We start from the raw sequence: 22,541 nt of genomic DNA, 5'->3' as shown, positions 1-22,541 counted from the left end.
CATTTTTTATTTGCCTAAATTTGCAATTAAGAACTTGTATTTTAGATTTGTAATAATTAAGGCCTTTATTTACTTATTTTTATGTTAAAAAATCCTATTTGCATAAGAAGTTAACAGTACTTACTTCTGCAGAACCCACAAAGAGTAATTACTAAAAACATAACCATATCAATGGTAACATATATATACCTTCTTTAGAAAAGTAGGTATGTAGTACAAACCAATATTTGAAATGCTTATTTAAACCTGGGACTAAGTTGTGGTAATTAAAGTTAAACCATATTTATTGTATAAAGACTTTATTTGAGGTTCCAAGCTTTTAAGTGGTCTAAATAACAAATTGTAAAAGAAAACAATTTATATTGTCATCTTTTATTATTATAATATTAAGATTTTATAAAGTTATGCAAATTCATTGAAAAGAAAAACTAAAAATACTGCACAAAAACGACACCGAATTTTTTCTGTGCACATTTTGAGAATTAAATATAACCCTTTTTTTTATTATTTTGAAGTTAGATTTGTAAGCCAAGGTTAGATATTTTAGAATGTCCGAAATATGTCAAAAATAAACAAAGTAACAATGTAAATGATGTTGAATAAAAAGGGCTTATAACACCTAAACAAAAAAGTAAAAACAAAAAAAAGGTTTAAAATTTACCAACATCCTAACAAGGTTACAACATTTAAAATTAGAACACAAAATGAACACTGTTAGTCTGTTTATATATTTAAAAAATTTAATCCAATCAGAATTATTCTCTTTTTAATTAAAGTCCGCAAGTACTGATATTTGAACTTTGAAAAATTGAAATTAAAACAAAATTGTTGACAGTTTGGGGGTTCGGACAAAAAAATAATGACAATATTATTAGTGTTAATAGTGTGAGCAAAAAGTTAATAAACACGAAATATATTTTGTCCAACTGAAAGTTCGACACGAAAGCAATAATAATCTCATAAAATAATTCGGCAGTAATAACTAAAACAACAAAAATGGTAACTTTCGTTTTTTTAAAAGCGATTTAAAAATAACACGAGACATTTTAAACAACCAAAACTCCATTAATATGCATAAATAAGCAACAATTTAACATTTAGAAAATTTAACAACAAATAAAAATGGAGTTTTACATAAATAAACATGATGAATGATGCTAAAAGTACATTGCCAGATAGTTTTATTAATTTTAAACCAAAATCTAGTTCAATGAATTATACAACAACATAGTTGTTTTTGTTTTTTATAATTTTATTTACTTTATATTAAACTGGAACAACAATAAAGCTATAAACTTACAAAAAACATAAAAATAACTAACACGATAATGCTATATATATAATATAATCTATATATTAACACGTAATTAGAGGTCATACGAAAAAAATGAGAAAAATTTAATGGTCATTTAAAATTTTGATTATTTTTCGAAACACAAATTGAAATAATTTGTGCAACCTTGTAAAAGTAATGGCAAGAAAAAAAACAATTTATTGTGAGGTCATGTTTAAATTAAAGAATTCTGGACAATGCATTTTAAACAAGTACAGAAATTATGAGGCAAAATGGAAGCCTCGATTTTTTGAACATATTAAAAGAAATGGCAAAAAATTACCTGACAAATGCAATTTAATTTTACAGAGTTATACCACATATATATATACTGGACTTAATTCAATATAACAATTTATAAAATCGCTTTTAACAAAAAAAATTTTAATTTTTAATAACGAACATCATTTTAATGATAAAATACAAAATTAAATATGTCATGACAAATTAATTTTAAGAAGGGCTTAATGTATGTTAGTGTGTATACTGTAGATATTAATAACAAATTGATTGCAGAAGGTGATTTAATAAAGAGATTGCAACCCCCAAAAACATAGATATTTCTTCCACACCTTTAACTATTTTCATTTTTTGAAAAATAATTTTAAAATTAATCAAGCTGTTGTGTCTCCACTAGCTGGCAAATCACCTAAAAAAAATAAAAAATTGTGAAATAAATACATTTGTTTTAAATTTTATTTTAATAAGTAATATAAATTGAATAAAAAATTAATTTAAGGCAAATTTAAAACTATTTGATGTATTCCTTTGTTTGTTTGTAATAAAGTTTAATTGTTTGCTAACAATGATTATGCAAAACAACCGCAACAACGTCACAAAATCATTTTCAAACAAAATATAAAAGAAGTTAAACAAACTAACGCAAGATCAATGAAAGTTTAGTTTGTTATTGAAAATAAAAACAATAAACAAACAAAATTAAATGAGTAATAAAAATGTAAAGCGTAAGCCAGTCTCTTTTAAAAAAATACAAATTACGCTATCCAAAAATAATGTAACTGGTACTATACACATTTAAAATCTATTTATAATAAAGCGTAAAAAAATTTAATTGTGTATCAAATTTATAGTCCTACAAATTAAATAAAACTGCCATTTGTGGTGTTAGGGTAAATTATTGCCAGCAAATATTATTTGAAAGTTGCGACCATATTACTACAATTAAAATACTGTTAGGGGGTGGGTTATAGACTAGTTATTATTACCCATATATTAAAGAATGACATGAAGATCTACAAAGACTTACCCTGCAATCTCATTCTTGCAAAATCTTCAAAAACAATATCATCAGCAGGTGGCTCGCTAATATCACTGAAATAAAAACAAATATTATTTACACAAATTTAAATTTAATTATAAGAAAAGTTATTTTTTTTAAAGGTTTGTTAAAAGTGTTATTATTATCTAACTCCCTTTACCGAGGACCTCAATGTACTAAATTCAATAAAGACTCTAGGGAAAATATTATGGCCCTCATATTTAACCTTTGTCTTATGAAAATATACAAATATGAAAATGCACTTTAGATGGACTAATTATTGTTCAGAAGCACAAGGTATCCAAATAATAAATAGTAAATTACTTCATCAAAAAAAAGAGACAAACAAAAATGTTTTACCTTGCGTCAAAAGATATTAGATTATGATCAATTGGAATCTGGTTATTAGATGTTGAGGTCTCCTCTGCTTCCGGAGAAGTCTTTTCAGCTCTTGCAACAGCGGGGGAGCCAGAGAGCAATGGATCTGTCTCAGTTGGTCGAGAGTGCATTAAAGTCACTGGAAGTTCAACACATAACTCTCTAAATAACCAAAGAGACAATAGGTGAAAAACATGTTGCTGTTTTATGTTTATCATTAACCTTTTTTTAAACAATTAATTTTTTTTTGTATATCTTTGTTCTCGATGTGGGAAGGTCGAATGCGCGACCTAAACATAGAGTAACATCAGTTACCTCGACCCAGTCTCAAGTTGCCTGTGGCAGTTTGGTATATTATATAGATTATAATTGCCCAGTAATTATGCTGCTGATTAAAGTTGGCTCAGCAGGAGTTTATACTGTTTATAATGCCTTACTCAAGGGCACTACAGCATAAGAGCAGTGGAGATTGAACTCAATTGATTTCTATTAAGATCATTTAATTTAATTTAAATACATTAAAAAAATTCTGTAACAGTTATGGTTAAATTTTAAATTTTTTAAAAGTGTATTCACAATTCTAGGTTTAAAAAATATCAGCAGTTTACATATTTAAAGCTTAAAAGAATTGATAAGTCAGAGGAATTTCCAACATGAAAATTATAATGCAGTCAGCAAAAATAAATTGAAATTATTTCAGAAAAAAAATCCACAAATTTAACTTAGTTGGTTAAAGTATTTTAAAATTTAATCTCACCCTCCTAGTGGGCTTAAAACAAGTTTCACTTTCACTTTGTAGTGGACGATAATTCCTAAATTTTCTTTCGGGACACCTTCTTTAATTCTAAAATAAACATTTATTTTATCATCAATATTAATTTTTAAAAAGCAAAACAGAATAAAATGTTAAGTAATATAAAGCAAACCTTAATCAATTTCTTTAAATAATATCAAGATAATATTAAATATTTAAATCAAACAGTTATTAATATTTCTAAATTTATATCAAAACTTAATTAAAATCCCTGTCAAATCTAATTTGCTCTGAGCGCATCTAAACTAAAAGTCATACTGTATCATAATTAACAGCAGAGCATATCATGCCACAAACACATATGTTAAACAAACTTACATTGTACTAGAAGCAAGGTTGGTATCTTCATGTTTAAGTTGGCCATCAAGTGCCAGTCCTCGTTTGTCTTTGTTGTTTCCAAGCAACGGACAAATTTGGTAAACTTTGCATAAAGTTGAACTGGATGCTACTTGGTCACTGTAAATGTAAAAACAAATGTTAAAGTTTTGTATTACAGTATAAATGATAAAAAGTAAACATTCAATTAACCATCAAGACAATACTTCAATTAAAACAACTGTTCATAAAAAGTGCCTTTTAAAAAAATAAAAATGTGGATATATGTAATGCATTATTTAAGAAAATTTATGATTATTAAACTTTTGATTTAACAAGGTTCAAAAACCCAAAAAGCAATTTTAAAAATTAAATATAATTATTTTTTCAATTTTCTTTTAATTTTTTTTAATTGAACATAAATGGCTTTTTTATTTTAATATAAACTTAATTACTTTTAATGTTAAATCTATACACAATTTGAAGGTAAAAAATCCACAACAATAAGGTTTACATTAACATTAAAACTGATTTAAAGTAAAAATAAATAGAAAATCAATATCAGCAAAATTGCAAAACAGATTCCCAATATGCACCTATCACTGCAAACCACAATTTAAATGCCAACTTCAATCAATAATACTTAATCCATTTAATACCATTAGCTTTTACAGGGACTTACAGCATTAGGGAAATGGGCAATGTCTTAGAAAAACAATATACACTTGTGATAATAACAAATTGATTAGGACAAAATAAACATGTAATTTTAAAAATAAAAATACATAAAAAAGGAGTGTCAATTTAATTTACTTAATATAGCAAAGCAACATCTGTCATTTAAATATCTTTTTCGCTGAACACAATAGCTCTAAAAATAACATGGCTTCCGTTAGAAAAACGAATAGGTTGACAATTAATCAAAATAATGTTCACATAACACTGCTTTATCAAGAGTTAGTTGACCATAGTGCTTGCTTATATAATACCATTTATTATATTGTTACATAACAACAATATAAAGTTAATAAGTTTACAATAGTAAGGTGAATTTAACATGATTAATATTGCATTGAATAAAACATGTTTTATTTTAGGTACACGCAAATTTAAGCCAAAACTTACCTGCAATAATGGTTACAAAATATTTAATTATGTGTAAAAATTACAATTTACATGCAAGCAAAAACTTGGTAAAAATAGGTTTTTAAAAAAATTGTTTTTGTCCTACTTACTCTGCTTCTAAAACTGCAACTGGACATTTGTATTGAGCATTGGAGAACAGGCAAATGTAAGCAAACTGTCGGACTGAAATCTTTAATTTTTTCACTAACTTTGGAGAGTTGTTTGTGACTTGCACATTGACGTTAATTGTCTCTCCGTGATAATACAACTAAAAAAAAATTAATAAAAATTGTAAGGTTTTGTTTATATTTATTAACTTATATGACACTTTTTTATGGAAAGCCTGACTTTATGACCTTAACATAGAGTAACATCAGTTACCCCAACCCAGTCTTGAGTTGCCTTTGACAGTTTGGGATATTATATAGATTATAACTGCCCGATAATTAAGCTGCTGATTAAGTGTTGGCGTTTATAGTGACTTAATCAAGGTCGCTACCACATGAAAGTTTCTTACAGATTTACATTTTATATTAGACTTTCATTTTTGTTATTTTACTTTCACTTTACCGCTTTATCCAATGTAGCTTCCAAACACAAAGGTTTGTCACTCATCAGGAATAGTTTTTGAACTTCGGCGGTGGGTTGAGGTCCTTTTTTATCGGGTGCATATTGAACTTTTCTGATCGCTAACCTTACAGAATTTCTGAGAAAAAAAAAATGTATATTTACCAGAAATTGTTTTCTTAACAAATATAGCCCATATTTCAAGTTCGCGATTTTTTAGCAATATATTTTAAAATTTTAGAATGATCAATATTTGAATTCTGTAAACCTTATGATTTATTTATGTTTTCTAATAAAAACCATGCAGTTTAAACTATAGCCAAGTTTCAAAAATACACAAAAAACATTAAGACAAAATTATGTCAGAAAATGTTTTTTTTTACCGTTTGTGTATTTTATCCTCCCCGTCTTCAGCGACGTAAGTTTTAAGTTCATAATCAACTCCACAAGGTTTCCCGGTGTCACCTGGTCCTGGTTGTAAGGTTACAGAACATGGAGAATCTTTGGGAATCTAAAAAAAAGGTAAATTCTTAATCTATAAATTGAACTGGTTACTGCTTACAACATTTCTCAGTTGGAAAGAACTAGTAGATGGTCACAAGTCCTAACTAATATTTGCTTGTGATAATTTACCCACGCACCACAAATGGCAGTTTTATTTATTTTGTAGGCCCATAAATTGGATAAAGATATATAATGTCCAAGGTAATTCAATGGTAACAATGGCTAAAAAAACTAGATCTGTTTTTTTCTAAAAATAATTGATTAACAGTAAAGAGATGTAAAATAATAGTACCAATATTACTGCTAAAAACTAAGAAATTTCGATTGGGTTTGTCTGTACAACAATAAACATAAAAAATAGTGGGTAATATACATAACTTACTTCAATAAAAAATGGGTAAGCATTTTCCCCCAATTTTTTCATTAACCTTTCTTGAAGTCGGGTTTTCGGTTTCTTACTTGCCTCATCTAAAGCGGGGTAAACCTTAAAAATAAACATTAAAAATATTACTTAAAGATTTTTCAATAAAAAAAAACTTTTTAAAAAGTAAACCGTGATTTAATAAATGTAACAAAAAATAAATATTAACGAAACTAAATTATTATTTTTATTACAATAGAATTCATTTTTTATAAATCATTTATTTTATTTTCCTAACAATGTTATCCAAATTTGGCGAACAGCTTGTCAGAATTCTAAAAATAAAAACTGAAAAGTTAAAAAGTCGAATTATTGATTTTCACCTGTATGGTTTTCGTGCAAAAGTCCTTTCTAAATGTCAACCCCAGCACATCAAGATCTTCACGACCATAACGAAAAGCGCACAAAAGTTTAATGTTCACTAAAACATAAATCACAGAAATATGTTAAAAGTAAACTTTAAATATAAACTGTATACTAACAAAAAAAACTAAAGATCTATAATGGTCTTTTAAGGTAATATTGAATTATTTTTTTTACTTAAAACAGTTTTTAATGCATGCATTACATAAAATTGTTGCAATAAAAACATACTGGAAATCAATTTCACAAGGTAAACCTAGCATCATTATTAAATTATATACTAGAGCATTACACTAATTTAAAATAATTAGAATTTTCACAAATTAAGTAAAATTACCTTTTCTATCCTGCACATATTCAGGGTCCACCAAAACTACACCATCTAAAAAAAATATAAAATAATAATTATTGATTTGAAATACAAGTAATCAATCATAAACAAACAATACACATCTGTTTCTTAATTACCTTATAATCCAATTTTAATTAGGCAATAAAAATCCTATTTAAAATACATATCCACTAACATTGTATGTATATATATATACTAATCAATAATAAATATATTTCGTTTTTGGGTGTCCAAAAATTAAAAAATAACGAGGTATAAAATACCTATTGGGTCTGTATGTGTGGTATGATCAATATAATCTCGTTTTCCTAAGTATGTGGTTATCTGTAAAACAATACTTTTAAAATAAACTAAAATAATTTTTAATTATTTAGTGAACTGCCAATTTATAGGTTATAAAATATTAAAGTTAATAAGAATATCATAAACCCTAGATACTGATTTCAATATTCTTTTTAATTTATGTGAAAAAATTTAATAACTTAAATTAAATAAATTTATCTTATGTAAAAAAAAATATTTTTGCAGAATTTAACTAAAAATTACCTTTCCATTGGGCGTGGTTTTCTTAAAAACCCTTTAAATAAAATTATACAATATTAATAATACCAAAAATCTATTAACAAAACCTTTTATATAACTATTATAAATAGACAAAACCACAGAAACATGCATTACCAAAATACCGCAGAAATTTTTATTTTACTGAAAATTGATTTTACCTTGTTCCTGACTTCGACATCTCTTCTCGTTACAGAAATAAACTTTGTGTTTCAGTTACTCAAGTTGAAATAGTGAAAGAAGAGGAAAATATGTTCAACATTAATAATTGACTCCAACACAAAACAGCGGATGTCAAACTTTCATTAAAACAAGTTTTACTTTCTCTATTACAATAAAATTATTTATATTTCTAATTAACCTGCAAAAAGGAAATTTAAAGGTAACATAGACTTCAATATGAAACTAAAAAAACACAGCAATACAAAAAGCACCTGGATGGTATACCGGTAACATAAAACAGCTGTAAGCTCAAACCAAAACAAAACTAAATTTCCATATGCTCATCAAATTGTGAGTTATTTAAAATAGGGGTTTTTATATTTAAAGTGTTTTTAGATGGCACAGTGATGTCTTGTGATTTTGTTTCATTATCGTTTTCTTCTTTATTCTTGTTAATATTGCGTAAAAAATCTTTAGTATTTACAACAGGTTGCCATAAAACCAAAGCATTTGAATAATTTGGCTCAGGATTTAAAGACAAACTTAACTGCTTATGTTTTCTAACTAAAATATCTCTTTTAAATTTATCAAGTTCTTTTTGCAACGTTTTAGGAAGTTTTATAGTTTTTGTTTCTGCACTGTCCATGTCATCGTCAGAATCCAGAATAATACTGTCTTCGATCTCATTAAAACTTCGCTGAAATTTTGGTTTTGTCGAAATATATAAATTATCCAAACTTGATGCCACCTTATCTTCTGTGACCAGAACTTTGTGCGGATAAATCTTAGGACTCCGCCCTCTTCGCTTAGTTACTCTTCTTTTTACATCTCTTTTGTTCAAATATGGGGCTTGATTTAAAAATCTGTTACCTGTGCAAATATTGTTTTGAATTGAATATTTTTGTTCTTGAGGGTTATGCAGATCTTGGTTGAACCAGTTGTTATTAATTTGAAAGTTGTTGAACGAAGTATCGTCCATTTTAAAATCAAAGTTGTCAAAATTCATATTTTTATGTTTCGTTGCTTTTTAAATACACATTTAAATATAATTTTAACTTATCCATATTAAAACTAAAATAAACAAAATAATGGAGTTTAAGTATAGGCTATTTAACTTAATTTAAAAATTAAGTTAAATCATACTCTTAATTAAAATAAAAAGATTTTCATAAATATTGTAGGTTACTAAAAAGTTAATATTTAAAATTCCATAAGTTTACGCAAGCTATATCGCCTTAAAACTGCATGGCTAAGTAAACAATTAAAACAAATGAAGCAGGAAATGACATCATTGCTTCCTATGATAGTAATACCCAGTAATATCGACTTCATACTATATGTGGTTACAACTCATGACACGAATCGATTTTTTGCTTGTTTTTAATAATGTGCAAACATCCTGCAAACTAAACTGACACATAAAAAATACCAAAGAAATTTTTTCTATTTTTAATACACTACCGGCATGTTGTTATTAAAAAGCATATATATATTAGTAGCCAATAATAAAATATATAAGGTACATAGTAATTAATTATAACATATATACATGGTAATTAATTAATGTTTTTTTGACAGTTACAACTTAAAAAAAAAAGCTTTTAAATAAAGTAATGTGACTTCACCTACACTATAATAAAACTTTAATGATTAATAATGTAATTCACACAGACAAATTGACAGTTATGCCTTTAAACAACAAGGCAACATATTTGTTATACAAATACAAAGTAATACTAGCTTGCAAATCCTTTATAATAATTGTATTCATTATGCATATATACATTTTAAACGAACTAAACCAATAAATTGAGCTTTTGTTAAATGCAAAATACAAACAAGCAAAGCAAACAATGCGTATACTATTTCTTGAGCCTGACTTTCTGCTTATTGTTCTTTTGTTATGTCAGAATGTCATGTTATTGTCTAAATGTCTGAATGTGTCTGCAAACGAGTAGCTAGCTGTTAGCATATTTGTATTATGGTTAATTTGGCTGTTTAATATTAAACTTAACGGTTCAACTAATCATAAGTAAACACAGTTCTATTTTTACCCTATTTAGCAAAGGTTTTTTTCAATTAAGTTACTTTTTAACCTACAACAAACTGACAAACTTTAATGAATATACGATATATAAAATTTCAAATTTTAGCTTAACAACGCCTGACCTTTTAAAATAATATATTCCAGTTTTCAGTAAAACGATCAAATTTAGTAGCTCCATATCATAAACTTACATTTACGAGTGTACAAAGCAAACACAAGCACACGAGAAAAACCTGATAACATTTAAAGCAAATTTCGTAAAACGAAATCTACGCAAACGCCTAAGATTAATTTCCAGCTCATTTCTGCTTCAAGTGGCAAACATTTTCTGAGTATTTTCCGAAATTAATTTTTACAAACATCTGTTTTTTTATTGAGTTTAACACATTATTACTAAGTGTTAAGTAATAATTTACTTATATATTAAAACAAGTTATATTGGTTTTGAGATGCAGTTTATTTCCGGTCGACTAAAAAGCTTAAGTTTTACAGAAAATATAGAAAAGTGATACATACACCAAGCAAACTTAAAACTACAATTTTTTTAACTTTAAATAAAACCAAAAAACTAAAAGTACAGTGATTAAAGATTGGTTATAACATTACATGTAAAAGTAAAATGCACCATTTTGTAAAAAAAAATTGTTAAAAATAAAATATTAAACATTTGAAGAGATATTTCTGACGACATTTTTATGAAGTTACAATTACAACATTCATTTAGGTACTTCTTGTGCGACAGCATAACTAAATGTGTATTCGAAACAAGCCAATACTCCCCTTGTACGAGCTTGTAACAAATTACGACGGAATTTAAAGCAAAGAAGAAAAGAATCTAAATGTAGGAAAAAGCTAAAACAGATCGCACATATTTCCCTGTTAACATGACGATAAGTTTTAAACAAATTCTAGAAAAAGAAAAAGTATTGCACTATTTACACCCAATTGAAGAACTCTAATCTAAGGCAAAGAAAACGTGTAAAATTTTTAAGAAACATTAATTAATTTAAAAAACAACCAAACTACATTAATAAGTTAACAAATCAAGTTTTACAACTAAGAGAAGCACAGTCAGTAAGCGCTACCAATATGTACAACCCCAACTTTGAATAAAACCGATTTTGTTAACTTATAACGTAGTGAAGTTGATTCAAAAAAGTAATCAAACATAAAAACAACCCGATCTTCGCTGGGCATCTGAGTACGCGAGCATGTAGGATCATATCGATAGCTACAAGGGTCATCTCTCACTTTGATCAAGTTATAATGTTTCCTGGAATCCGACCGTGATATCTCTTTTTCATTCTTCTTAATTTCTTGGTATTTTCTGTACCGTGGTTCCGCCAAACAAACCACTTTTCTGTGTGCAGATTTCATTGCAGATATTCTTGCAATAATTAAATTGGTGTCCTCATTCGTCAGGAGTTAAAGTCTTCATTTCAAGACGTTTTCCAACTTATTTTTTCATATATTTCGTTCTTTGATGTTTTCTGGGAAGAGTGGTTTTGAAATGATCACGACGCCGGGAAAAAACTTGAACAGAAAGTTGACTCAGACGCCCGCATTTAACAAAACTAATAGCTTATAAGCAAAAGAAATAAAAATAAAAACACAGAAAAACTAGCAACTAAACAATTCGACGCGGAAAAGAAATAGAAAAATAAAAAATTTGGGTTGTGAAAATACAACGAGAAATCATACACATACCATTGCACTTAATAAAGGTAAAAACAGTGAACTTATATTTAATAACAGTTTTTATATAAATTAAAGTAAAAAAATAAGGGTGAAACAAAAAATAAAAAAACATCAAAAAATTGATGTTATTATATGACATTTTATATAAGTTAAAATAAGAAAATATTAGCAAAAAAAAATTAAAAAAATACTAAAAAAATTAATTTTAAATAATATTAAAATAAATTATTAAAAAAATGAAAATACTAGTAACAATGGTAGTTATGCATCCTTATTGTAATTCACAGGGCAGTTCCGTGGTCCGTCAACATAAAAGTCCTTTTAAAATCAATCAGATTAAATCAGAGGTTCAGAACCACAGGCAGTCGCATGGCATGCACATTCAGTGGCAACCTCATATACATAAACCTTTGTAGATCCATCTGGACAGTGCAGATCAACCGATTTCTTCTCTGTCGTTATCGTGCTACAACATGAACATTGCTTCTGGAAGCTTCCTACTTCAGTAGAGAACACAGATGCAGAAGTACATTGACCCTCGCACATAGTGACGTTGAGTTTCTCCTGTGACCAGCAACCGTCGTGTTCAATCTTTTCAAAGAAGTCTGAGACAGGTCTGCACTTGTTCTCTGGCACTATTCCTAGTTTTAACGTAATTATTGGTAAAAATTTGTATTACAGGAAAACTGCCACTTTAATACCAGATTTTACCAAACTTTATCTATAACATGGAGATGCCAGTTTTATTTTTAAGTTGAGCTTTTAAATTTCTTATTAAAATAAGTTAAACAAGTTGTTGTTAAAATGTGATTTATAATTTTTATTACAGACAGTTTGTTAACCTTCACATTGCACGACAATTGCCATTACAACAACATATTTTAACCAACTTTAGTTATACCACAAATGCAATCTCAAACCATATTTCAAATTCAAGCAGTAATGACATTAAAACAACAGCATTACATTTAAACACATTTATTTATATACAAGTTAGGATGCAATATCGATGTTGAATATTTTGTCGCAATAATAACTAGAATATTTGCATATTAAAATTTAAATAAAACTTACTGGTCTTGCAGTATGTACAACATCCATCTTCAGTTGTCATAATATCTTGTGGTTCACAGAGTGGATCGAGTGGTAGACAAGCTGGAGCGTTACATTGACTGTAAACCTCGTTGGTGATTGGATCAATCATACATTCACAAGTTGTACACATATCGTCTGTGATAGAAAATAATGATGTGTTATTTTAAATATTAGTTAAAGTAATAAAAAAAAGTACATTCTATAAATATTAAAAAAATTATGAATGTCTCAAATAAGCGAAAGTTATGTTAAGTTGTGTTTATAAAGTACCCTTTTTTAACGTTGTGTTTATAAAGTACCCTTTTTTTAAAAAAAAAGTGTTTATGGAGTACCCTGATATAGTAAAAAGTACCCGTTTTTAATGGAAAAATTTTTGTTAAACTTTGTTTTTAAAATTAGAACTTTTGAATTTTTGCAAACCGAGTAAGCTATTTTACCAAAAAATAAAACTTCACAAAATACAGATATTTATACAGTAAAAAAAACAATTATTTAATTAAATCGTTTTTTAAATTTTGTTGTTAAAATTAAAAAAATTGTATTTCTTCAAACCAAGTAAGTATAAGCAATTATTTATTTATTTTTAAATTAAAACAAATACCTGAAGCGACCCAAGTTTGTCCTGGTGCGTATTGTTTGCTCTCGTAATGACACATTGTTGGAACACAATCACCACAACATTGGCCAGCAACTGGAGCGTAAACATAACCCTCACTACATGTTCCACACTTGATGGCAGTACATGTCGTCTCGTATTCACCGACTGCGTTGGTTTCAAATGAACAAGAGCATTCCGTGCAAATATCCTCCATCCAGGTAAGACCTAATAACACAAATCACAAAAATTACCTCTATAAACATGATGCTGGTTTTGTTATAAAAATTTAGCTAAATGTTGGTAAAGTTGTGCTTATTTTGAGATAAAAAAATGCTTTAAGGCATTAATAAAGCATTAAATTGGGCTATAAATTAAACAGAACCACATTTTTGTTTGGTAAATGATTCCGTACTGTTGTAAATACCGCACTTTTAAACATTATATTTGCTTATAACCTAACATTTACAATTTATTAAATATTTACCAGGTTCATGGATTTCTCCAGCGTAATAACATTCGCTAGGTGGCACACACTCCCTGACAACACAACCACAAACATCATTGACGTCAGAGGCCAACCATCCTTCCTTGCAAGGTTGTGGAACTTCACAAGCATCACATTCACAAACAGTTGTTGTACAACAACTATTGATCACCTTCTCTGCAAGATGTTGTTTAGATGGACAACAGGTATCCCCACGATCACATTGACCTTAATTAAAACATTAAAATTAGGCTCCTGTAAACTGTTACGTTAGTTAGATTAAAGAAATAGTAATTCATTTAAATAAAAAAAAAAATTAAGCATTTACGCCAGTTGGGTAAGTAGTTTTACCATATAAGTTTTTTAACCACACTTAAATTTATTCGCATATATTTGTAATTAAAAAGATTATATTTGTAAAGTGCTTTTAAGAATTGTAATACATATAACTAAAGAAAGAGATGACAACACTTGATCTTTTCTAGTTAATTTTACTTTCAATAGTTAATTAAATTGAAATAAATTGTATTTACCATAGTCACATTCACAGGCATACGTAGGGCAACAATCGCCAACATTGGTCTGGTATTTTCTTTCGAAAGACTCGCAGACAGTTGTATCAGGAGAGCAGCTTGCTACGTCACAGATACACAATTGTTCCACCTCACTTTCGCAACATTCTGGCAAGTCGATAGCTCTGCTTTCTTTACCAGTAGTAACAACTCTGCAATACAAATACGTCAGTTTTAATATCATAATACTTTCATAAGACCAGCATGTCTAATAGAGTCAAATAAAAGATGTTTTTTAGACAGTAAAATTGGTCTAAGATATATAAGTATTTTATATTACCATCTGTTTGTTTAAAATGACTGTTACTAGCCAATTTAAACAATAATCAGAGTTATAAATCAAAAAAATAAAATCCTCTTACTAATACATTAGAATTTAAAGCAAACTTACCGGTAACCTTCCAATGCTGGACAGGCAACAGTTTTCGTAGCTGGACATTGACTCTCATCACATTGGCATTCATAAGTCTCACAACAAGCACCAACTTCGCTAGTAAGCACACGATTATAACCATAAGCACATTCAGAAACACATGGTTGACATTGACTTGCGTCGCATTGGCATTCGTACGCTGGGCAACATTCGCCAGGATTGGCAACAACTGGGACAGCGCCTCCAGTGCACATTGGCATGGCAACTGGTGGGCAACTATCACGCTCACAAGAGCATTGGTAAGTTGGACAACATCGTCCTTCTTCGACAACAACCAGTACGTGGCCTTCTTCCAAACATGGTGGAGTAGCTGGACAGGTTTCGGTCTTGCAAACACAAGTTGCAGTTGGGCAACATTCGTCCGCGCCAACAACCTCTAATTCTTCGCCTTCCTCACAGAGCTAAACATTAATTAACATTTAAAATACAAGTTCTTAAGAAATGTTACATTAAAGATAATCTATAGGTTTAATATAGGTTGCTTTATTTCTTTTATTTATAGTTAAGTTGTAATAATACAGGCCCATACTACAGAAACAAAATAATTAAAAGTTTAATATTTTATCTGTGCAATATTTTATCTATTACAATATTTTATGCGCAATATTTTATCTATTTTAATATTTTATCTATTACAAAATATAACTAACTATTACAGAACCTACGAAAAATGCTAAGAATACTTGGTTTGAGTTAATAAATTATTTATTAATATTTTAAAACTTACTGGTACTGGAGTACTTGGGCAAATATCAGGATTACATTGGCAAGTATAAGACAGACAACATCCCCTGGGTCCTGAAGTTTGAGTCTTCCATTCTTCACCGATCGCACATCGTGGTCGAATGATAGGTGGGCATCGTAGACCTGCACATTTAGATTGATGGTTTTGCGGTAGACAGATGTATGCAGGACAGCAAACGGAATCGTCATCAATGCTTGCCAAGTTCTAATATAGATAAAGTAAGGTTTATAATAACATAGAATCAGCAAAACCAGTTTAAATTTTATTAAACCCAGTAAAACCTTTTAAAAATCTTATGTAAAAAGATGTACGTGATTTTTAAATAAAATTAAGTTTTAAGGATTAATATAGTTTGTTTGAAATAACTTACGAATGGACAAGTTTTTGTAAAAATTTATACTTACATTTGCATTTAATTAATCTAACTTAAATAAAGTGCTTTGTATTTACCTCAGTAGGTCCGCACACTGGTGCTGGTGGGCAAGTAATTTGTGATTGTAACACAGTAGAGTCGGGGTGACATGTTGCAATAATGCAAGGTTCTCCTGAGTAATACCATTGTTCACCAGATTTCCTTCCATTCTGGGTCTCATCATTACAAACTGGACACTCGCAAGATTCGACACATTCTCCATCGAGAAGTACCTGACAAGTAACAGCACAATGTTATCAATTTTATCTTACTTTTTTGTTACATTCATTAATCTTAGATGTGGAAAAGTTTACTTCATAACCTAAACATAGAGTAACATTACTGACCCTAAACCCTGTCTTGAGTTGCCTTTGGCAGTTAAAGATATTATAGATTATAATTGCCCGAAAATTACACTGCTGATTAAGAATTGACTCAGAGTTCATACCGTTTATAGCACCTTACTAAAGGGCGCTACAGCATAACCCCAATGGATTTCGAACCCAGAACCTCATGTCATGAAGCCAAGTGTTTTAACCACTACACCAAGCTGCTATTAAAATTATTTCTAAAATTATGCAAATAAATTTTAAATCACCTTTCCAGATGAACAGAAGCATCCTTCCTCTATAGTTGAGACTTGGATACCATCATAAGTCTTATAATTGTCGCACGTTCTTACAACATTAGGACCGCAAGGCTCGTACACAGCTCCCATTACAGAACAAGTAAGGTATGGGCAGAAGTTCTCCGTTCTCCAGTTAATACATTTACCAGCTCGTGATCCTGCCTTGGCGTATGCAGCAAAGACGGAACAACCAGGCCAGTCTGAAGAGATTGGTTCGCCGATTTGAATTAACGGTAAACCAGCAGTTGCTCTTACACAGGTGTCAATGTATTCAGCACAATCGACTAATCCAGATAATGGTGAGAATTGGTCACTGCTAAACAACGTAGAGCAGAAAGTGTATACTAATGCGGTACTACCGCCAGCAATAAGTCCTGTTTCTGGTTGAGCGTCTTGTAAGCAAGTTGGTAGAGCATCTCCATTATTTAGTCCTGATGCACTTGCAAGTGCGGTTGAACAGGTTGACGCTAATGCTGAAGCATCTGCCAACCAATGGTTAAAGAACTCAGCAACTTGATCAACACTAGCACAGGCTTCCACAGAAACAGATGCAACTGCGTAACTTCCAACCCAGAGATCGTTGCCAATATCACCATCAGCCAATCCACACAGACCTTCAGTGTTGCCGGCAAATTTGCTTCCAATAATAATTTCCCAAGTATCGGACACGTGGTCAAATACAACCTTGACTCCACTGGATTTAATAGTGACCACAGTTGAAAGACCAATGTATTCAATTGTGAAGCTTGAAAGTGAATCCAAACTCATCTAAATTTAAAACGAAAATTTATTAAGTTTATACATAACATAGTCAAGCATGTTGGTCACAACTAATTACTTTCACAATTGCAAACCTCTTGTTCTTTAGAGATTACAATGTTTTCTCCCATAGCAATATCTTTGACAACCAGTGCCTTTGTACAGATGGCGCTATTGCAGTATCCACGTTCAACTGAGACCTCAAAGTCCAGACCGAACGAGTCTCGGGCAAGCACGTGAGCACATGGACAAGATCGGGCATAACTGTATCCGTCAAATGTGTGAATTCGACTGCTTCCAGCGTATCCGCGACAAGTAACTAAACAACAATTCATAACATATAAGAATTGAAGTCTTTAAAGCTTACACCTTTTAAAATATTATATCGAAGTCCTCACAACTTAGAATCGCAATTTTGTCTCAAACTGCTAGTATAAAGTTGCGGTGTATACTTGAATTTAACGCTCTTACTCTTGCTGTAAGAGTCAATCAACTAACAAATAAATGACAATGTAACTTGTACAAAAAATCAAGAAATTGTTTACGATAAGAATTTAATTTTCATCGAGGTTCCGTCAACCCTATTTTACCAACACTTGTTCCAACTAAGACTAAACAAAAATTGTAATTTTTCACTACTTACAGTCACAAACGTAATATGAGCAACATCCACTGATATCTGCAACAAGAGATGGTTCAACACCGCCCATGCAAATAGGTTTAACAAGATCTGGGCATTGTCTGGCGCTGCAGATTGTATTTTGGTCGCTTATACACTTGCATTGTTGACAAGCGTCTCCGTCCATCTCCCAAGTTGTTTCAATGTCATGGAACGTACCAGTTGTGTCAACACAACCCATTCCTAAATATCATTAAAACATCAAGTATTGAGACAGGTTATTTTAAGACATAAAAACGTAACTAATGTAGCAAAATTGTTGTAGCTAAAATAATAGCCCTTAAGGTTGAATAGGTAAATGCAAAGTAATTAAATATTGAAGTATTTAGTATTCTTTTTAAGTATTACAAATATTAAGCAGCACTAAGAAATTTAATATAAGGACAAGTTCTTTTACTAAAACATAACATATGTAAAAAAAATGTGGTAGCTAAAATAATAGCACTTATAGGTTGTGGTAAGTATTAAAGTATTAAGTAGTATAAGACATTGCATCAAAATTTCATTTTTTTTACAAATAACAACGTAACAAATTGTTGTAGGTTAAATAAGGAACTCACGCTTGCATGTATACACGCTGCAGCAATCTGAATCGTCGCTAATTCTCTCACGACGTTCTCCATAAGAACATAACACTTGTGGTGGACAATTTTCAGGTCGGCAAACTAAAACAAAACAAGTTAAAAAATATTGTTGTAGCATTTTACGAAGTAATATTTAAAAAATATAATTTAAACACTCTTTGTTTATATTTAAAATAAAAAATGCAGGTATTCTGAAAATATTCGTATTACATTTAACTTAGTAGTAATGGTATAACTGAAACAGAATATCTTTTTAAGCATAACAAACTAAAGGTATTTTACCGCATTCATAAGTAGGACAACATTCGGATGGATTAGTTATAACAGCAATGTGATATTCACTACAATCTGGAATAACAGTAGCGCACATGGACGTATCACAAGCTAAATAATAATAAAAATTTCGTTAAAGTTTTTTGCAATTATAATAGCTGTGATTTACGGAAAAGTTATAAGAAATAACCAAATAAATTTTTTTTCTAAACCTTGTTTTATTTTAAAACAAAAAGTTAACATTTTAATAAAGTAAAACTTTTTATGTAATTTTACATGTCAAAATTCGAATGTTTGGTAAAACTTTATATTTATCCTTACCGCATTCTTTAACAGGACAACATTCTTCTATCTTCGACATAACAATATGGCCATCCTCACATACTGGATCTGGGATTTCCGGGCAATATACAGCCTCGCATACTGCTCCATCAACGGTACAGGAACAAGTTTCACAGTTGTTCAACACATTTTTCCAGCAATCTCCAAGCTATACAAAGTAAATAAGTAAAATGCAATTCTGTGTGTACAATCATTACATAAGGAAATGACCCTAACAATACAATACAGTAAATATCATAATATTAATAAAAAAACTGACTAATTTATTTATAATTTATGGCTTACTTAGTAATTTAACTAATACACATGGTTCCACACAAGGATTAGATGTAAACATGGTCACCTACTATTGTAAATTATCAACACTTACTGAATGTACGATTCCAGCTGTATCTGTACAACTTGACTTATCGGGAACACAGACAGGACAGCAATCAAATGGATCAACAAGTTCAAGTTTTTCTCCGGCTGGGCAAAAAGTGACGTCACATATTTCTTTAACACATTTTGCCTCACCATCCATACAGATGCAATTTTCGCATCCATTATTCTCCTTCCAAACCGCACCAGTCTGAATAAAAAGTTTATGTAATGACATGGTCAATTTTGTAACATTCTAATTAAGTTTTTTTAACAGAATTTGTGTTAAATATATACGAATAAAAAAGTAACATACCGCTCGACGTATCGAGTTGCTAAAACATGGACAATCCTTAGGATACACGCAAGACAACCCATCGCAAAGCTGTCCTTCAGGACACGTGAATGGGCAGGCAGACGAATCTGTAACACCGTTGCAGGATCCTTCAATTACATGGGTTTGCGCAGATGCAGCGGCAACCGCATAAGATTCAGCAAGAGAATTATATCGACCTGTGGCATAGGTATTGTAATCGGATGCCAAGTTAGCTAGTTTACTACCAGCTTTAGCTGTAGATCCTAAAAGAAGGTCGCCGGCGGTGAAACTTGTTGTCGTGATTGAACCAAGATCTTTATTTGATTGGACAAGATTATTTTGTAAACCACTTGACACACCAGATGCAGCTACAGCGCCTAATTTAGAGGAAGAATCAACAGCCAAAGTATCTTTATTAACAGAAGAGTCATGCGCAGAAGAAAACAACAATCCAGATCCAATAAAAAGGTTACCGCTTGAAGATGAACCAAACAAGTCGGAAGCAACGCACTTCGTCACCGAGCAGCAGGCATTTTTATTAACTATAGATAATTTTAAACCTGAAGGACAATCATTTGGTCCAACATTCACACATTTCATTGGATTGCAAGCGCACTCGAAAGTACCACAGCAAGAATTTATTGAATCAGCAAAGTATTGAACATCTTCAAAATAATCACAAACAGGCGCAGATGGACACAAGCTAACCTTACAATCATCTTGGACCAATCTGTATGAGAAACAGCAGTCATCAGTTCTTTCAGAGATTACTTTAGTGCCTTCTGACGCAACTGGAACAGGATCACATTCTTTAGATGAACATCTAAAAACAATAAACAGATAATAAAATTCTAAACCAACTCGTATAAATAGGTAAACACATGACATAAATAAAAAGAAGAATTACCTTATATCACTTAAATCATGACAAGAGCAGAGTGAGCAAGGATTACCAAATTCATACCACGTTTCACCATAACAACGATCAAGCCCGCTTTCATCGATACAAGAAGGAGAATTAGAAACAGTATTAATAAGAGCTCTACCTTGTTCACCAACTGACGCAATTGCACCAGCTGCTGCCTTGTTAGCGTTTTTGGCATCAAACACAATTCCGTCGGAATATTTACCGCCATCTTCGGTTATAGATTCAAAGAGTCCACCTCCGACAACAATGTCTGAAGATCCTGCGCCGTACGCCATAGCGCCTCCTTTTCCGTAGGGATATCCTCCGTAATAGCCATAGTCAGAACCGGCCTTTGCACCTGCGGCTGCACCAGCCAGAATGCTACCAGGCACGTACATTGTCTTGCTGCCTCCCTTGCCCTTCTTGCTTCCTGGTGCGTAGATAGCAGCGTCTTGTTCGCCAGCAGCCAAAGCACCAGCTCCAGCAACATTGTCGGAACCGAGGACTGCGGACAAGTCTCCGTAACTCTCGTCGCCTCCATAAGTTTCGGTAACAAATTTACCGCCACTCAACGTAAGTCCACTTGCTGCTAATCCCATGCCCTTGCCAGTACCAAAGTATCCTCCTGGACCTCCATAGAATTGACGACCAGCACCTGCTCCTCCGAAAGCACCTGCTCCAATGATCATGTCAGGTCCTTGGAAGACGGTCTTTGTGAAGTCGCCTTCTGAGTCTTCGCCGTCAGCAATAAATGCCATGTCGTTTTGACCAGCTGCTAATGCACCAGCTGCTGCCTTGTTAGCGTTTTTGGCATCAAACACAATTCCGTCGGAATATTTACCGCCATCTTCGGTTATAGATTCAAAGAGTCCACCTCCGACAACAATGTCTGAAGATCCTGCGCCGTACGCCATAGCGCCTCCTTTTCCGTAGGGATATCCTCCGTAATAGCCATAGTCAGAACCGGCCTTTGCACCTGCGGCTGCACCAGCCAGAATGCTACCAGGCACGTACATTGTCTTGCTGCCTCCCTTGCCCTTCTTGCTTCCTGGTGCGTAGATAGCAGCGTCTTGTTCGCCAGCAGCCAAAGCACCAGCTCCAGCAACATTGTCGGAACCGAGGACTGCGGACAAGTCTCCGTAACTCTCGTCGCCTCCATAAGTTTCGGTAACAAATTTACCGCCACTCAACGTAAGTCCACTTGCTGCTAATCCCATGCCCTTGCCAGTACCAAAGTATCCTCCTGGACCTCCATAGAATTGACGACCAGCACCTGCTCCTCCGAAAGCACCTGCTCCAATGATCATGTCAGGTCCTTGGAAGACGGTCTTTGTGAAGTCGCCTTCTGAGTCTTCGCCGTCAGCAATAAATGCCATGTCGTTTTGACCAGCTGCTAATGCACCAGCTGCTGCCTTGTTAGCGTTTTTGGCATCAA

At 31.3% G+C, this 22,541-nt stretch overlaps 3 protein-coding genes across 3 annotated transcripts; all 3 read right to left on the bottom strand.

Moving 5' to 3' along the window:
• Nucleotides 1–344: 344 nt before the first annotated feature.
• LOC145751519 (beta-arrestin-1-like) lies at nt 345–8,368 on the bottom strand. Its single transcript, XM_082567694.1, has 14 exons — nt 8,174–8,368; nt 7,998–8,028; nt 7,715–7,775; nt 7,437–7,481; nt 7,060–7,157; nt 6,698–6,799; nt 6,195–6,322; nt 5,815–5,950; nt 5,355–5,512; nt 4,123–4,260; nt 3,748–3,834; nt 2,973–3,152; nt 2,601–2,665; nt 345–1,982 (listed from the first exon to the last, which is right to left on the bottom strand). The coding sequence occupies exons 1-14, from the start codon at nt 8,191–8,193 to the stop codon at nt 1,948–1,950; spliced, it is 1,284 nt and encodes a 427-aa protein (XP_082423820.1). The 5' UTR covers nt 8,194–8,368; the 3' UTR covers nt 345–1,947.
• Nucleotides 8,365–9,240, bottom strand: LOC145751520 (uncharacterized). The gene has a single exon (XM_082567695.1). The coding sequence runs from the start codon at nt 9,178–9,180 to the stop codon at nt 8,500–8,502; it is 681 nt and encodes a 226-aa protein (XP_082423821.1). The 5' UTR covers nt 9,181–9,240; the 3' UTR covers nt 8,365–8,499.
• A 1,425-nt stretch (nt 9,241–10,665) lies between these two features.
• Nucleotides 10,666–21,405, bottom strand: LOC145751266 (von Willebrand factor-like). Its single transcript, XM_082567374.1, has 17 exons — nt 21,107–21,405; nt 20,200–21,022; nt 19,894–20,094; nt 19,503–19,671; nt 19,191–19,292; nt 18,885–18,989; nt 18,289–18,507; nt 17,741–17,964; nt 16,857–17,654; nt 16,297–16,491; nt 15,829–16,050; nt 15,060–15,502; nt 14,630–14,820; nt 14,097–14,324; nt 13,616–13,837; nt 12,994–13,149; nt 10,666–12,560 (listed from the first exon to the last, which is right to left on the bottom strand). The coding sequence occupies exons 1-17, from the start codon at nt 21,400–21,402 to the stop codon at nt 12,256–12,258; spliced, it is 4,899 nt and encodes a 1,632-aa protein (XP_082423500.1). The 5' UTR covers nt 21,403–21,405; the 3' UTR covers nt 10,666–12,255.
• Nucleotides 21,406–22,541: the final 1,136 nt, after the last annotated feature.

Source organism: Corella eumyota, chromosome 4 (assembly GCF_963082875.1).
Source record: "Corella eumyota chromosome 4, kaCorEumy4.1, whole genome shotgun sequence".
Taxonomy (NCBI): domain Eukaryota; kingdom Metazoa; phylum Chordata; class Ascidiacea; order Phlebobranchia; family Corellidae; genus Corella; species Corella eumyota.
This window is presented reverse-complemented; position numbering and strand designations above follow the sequence as displayed.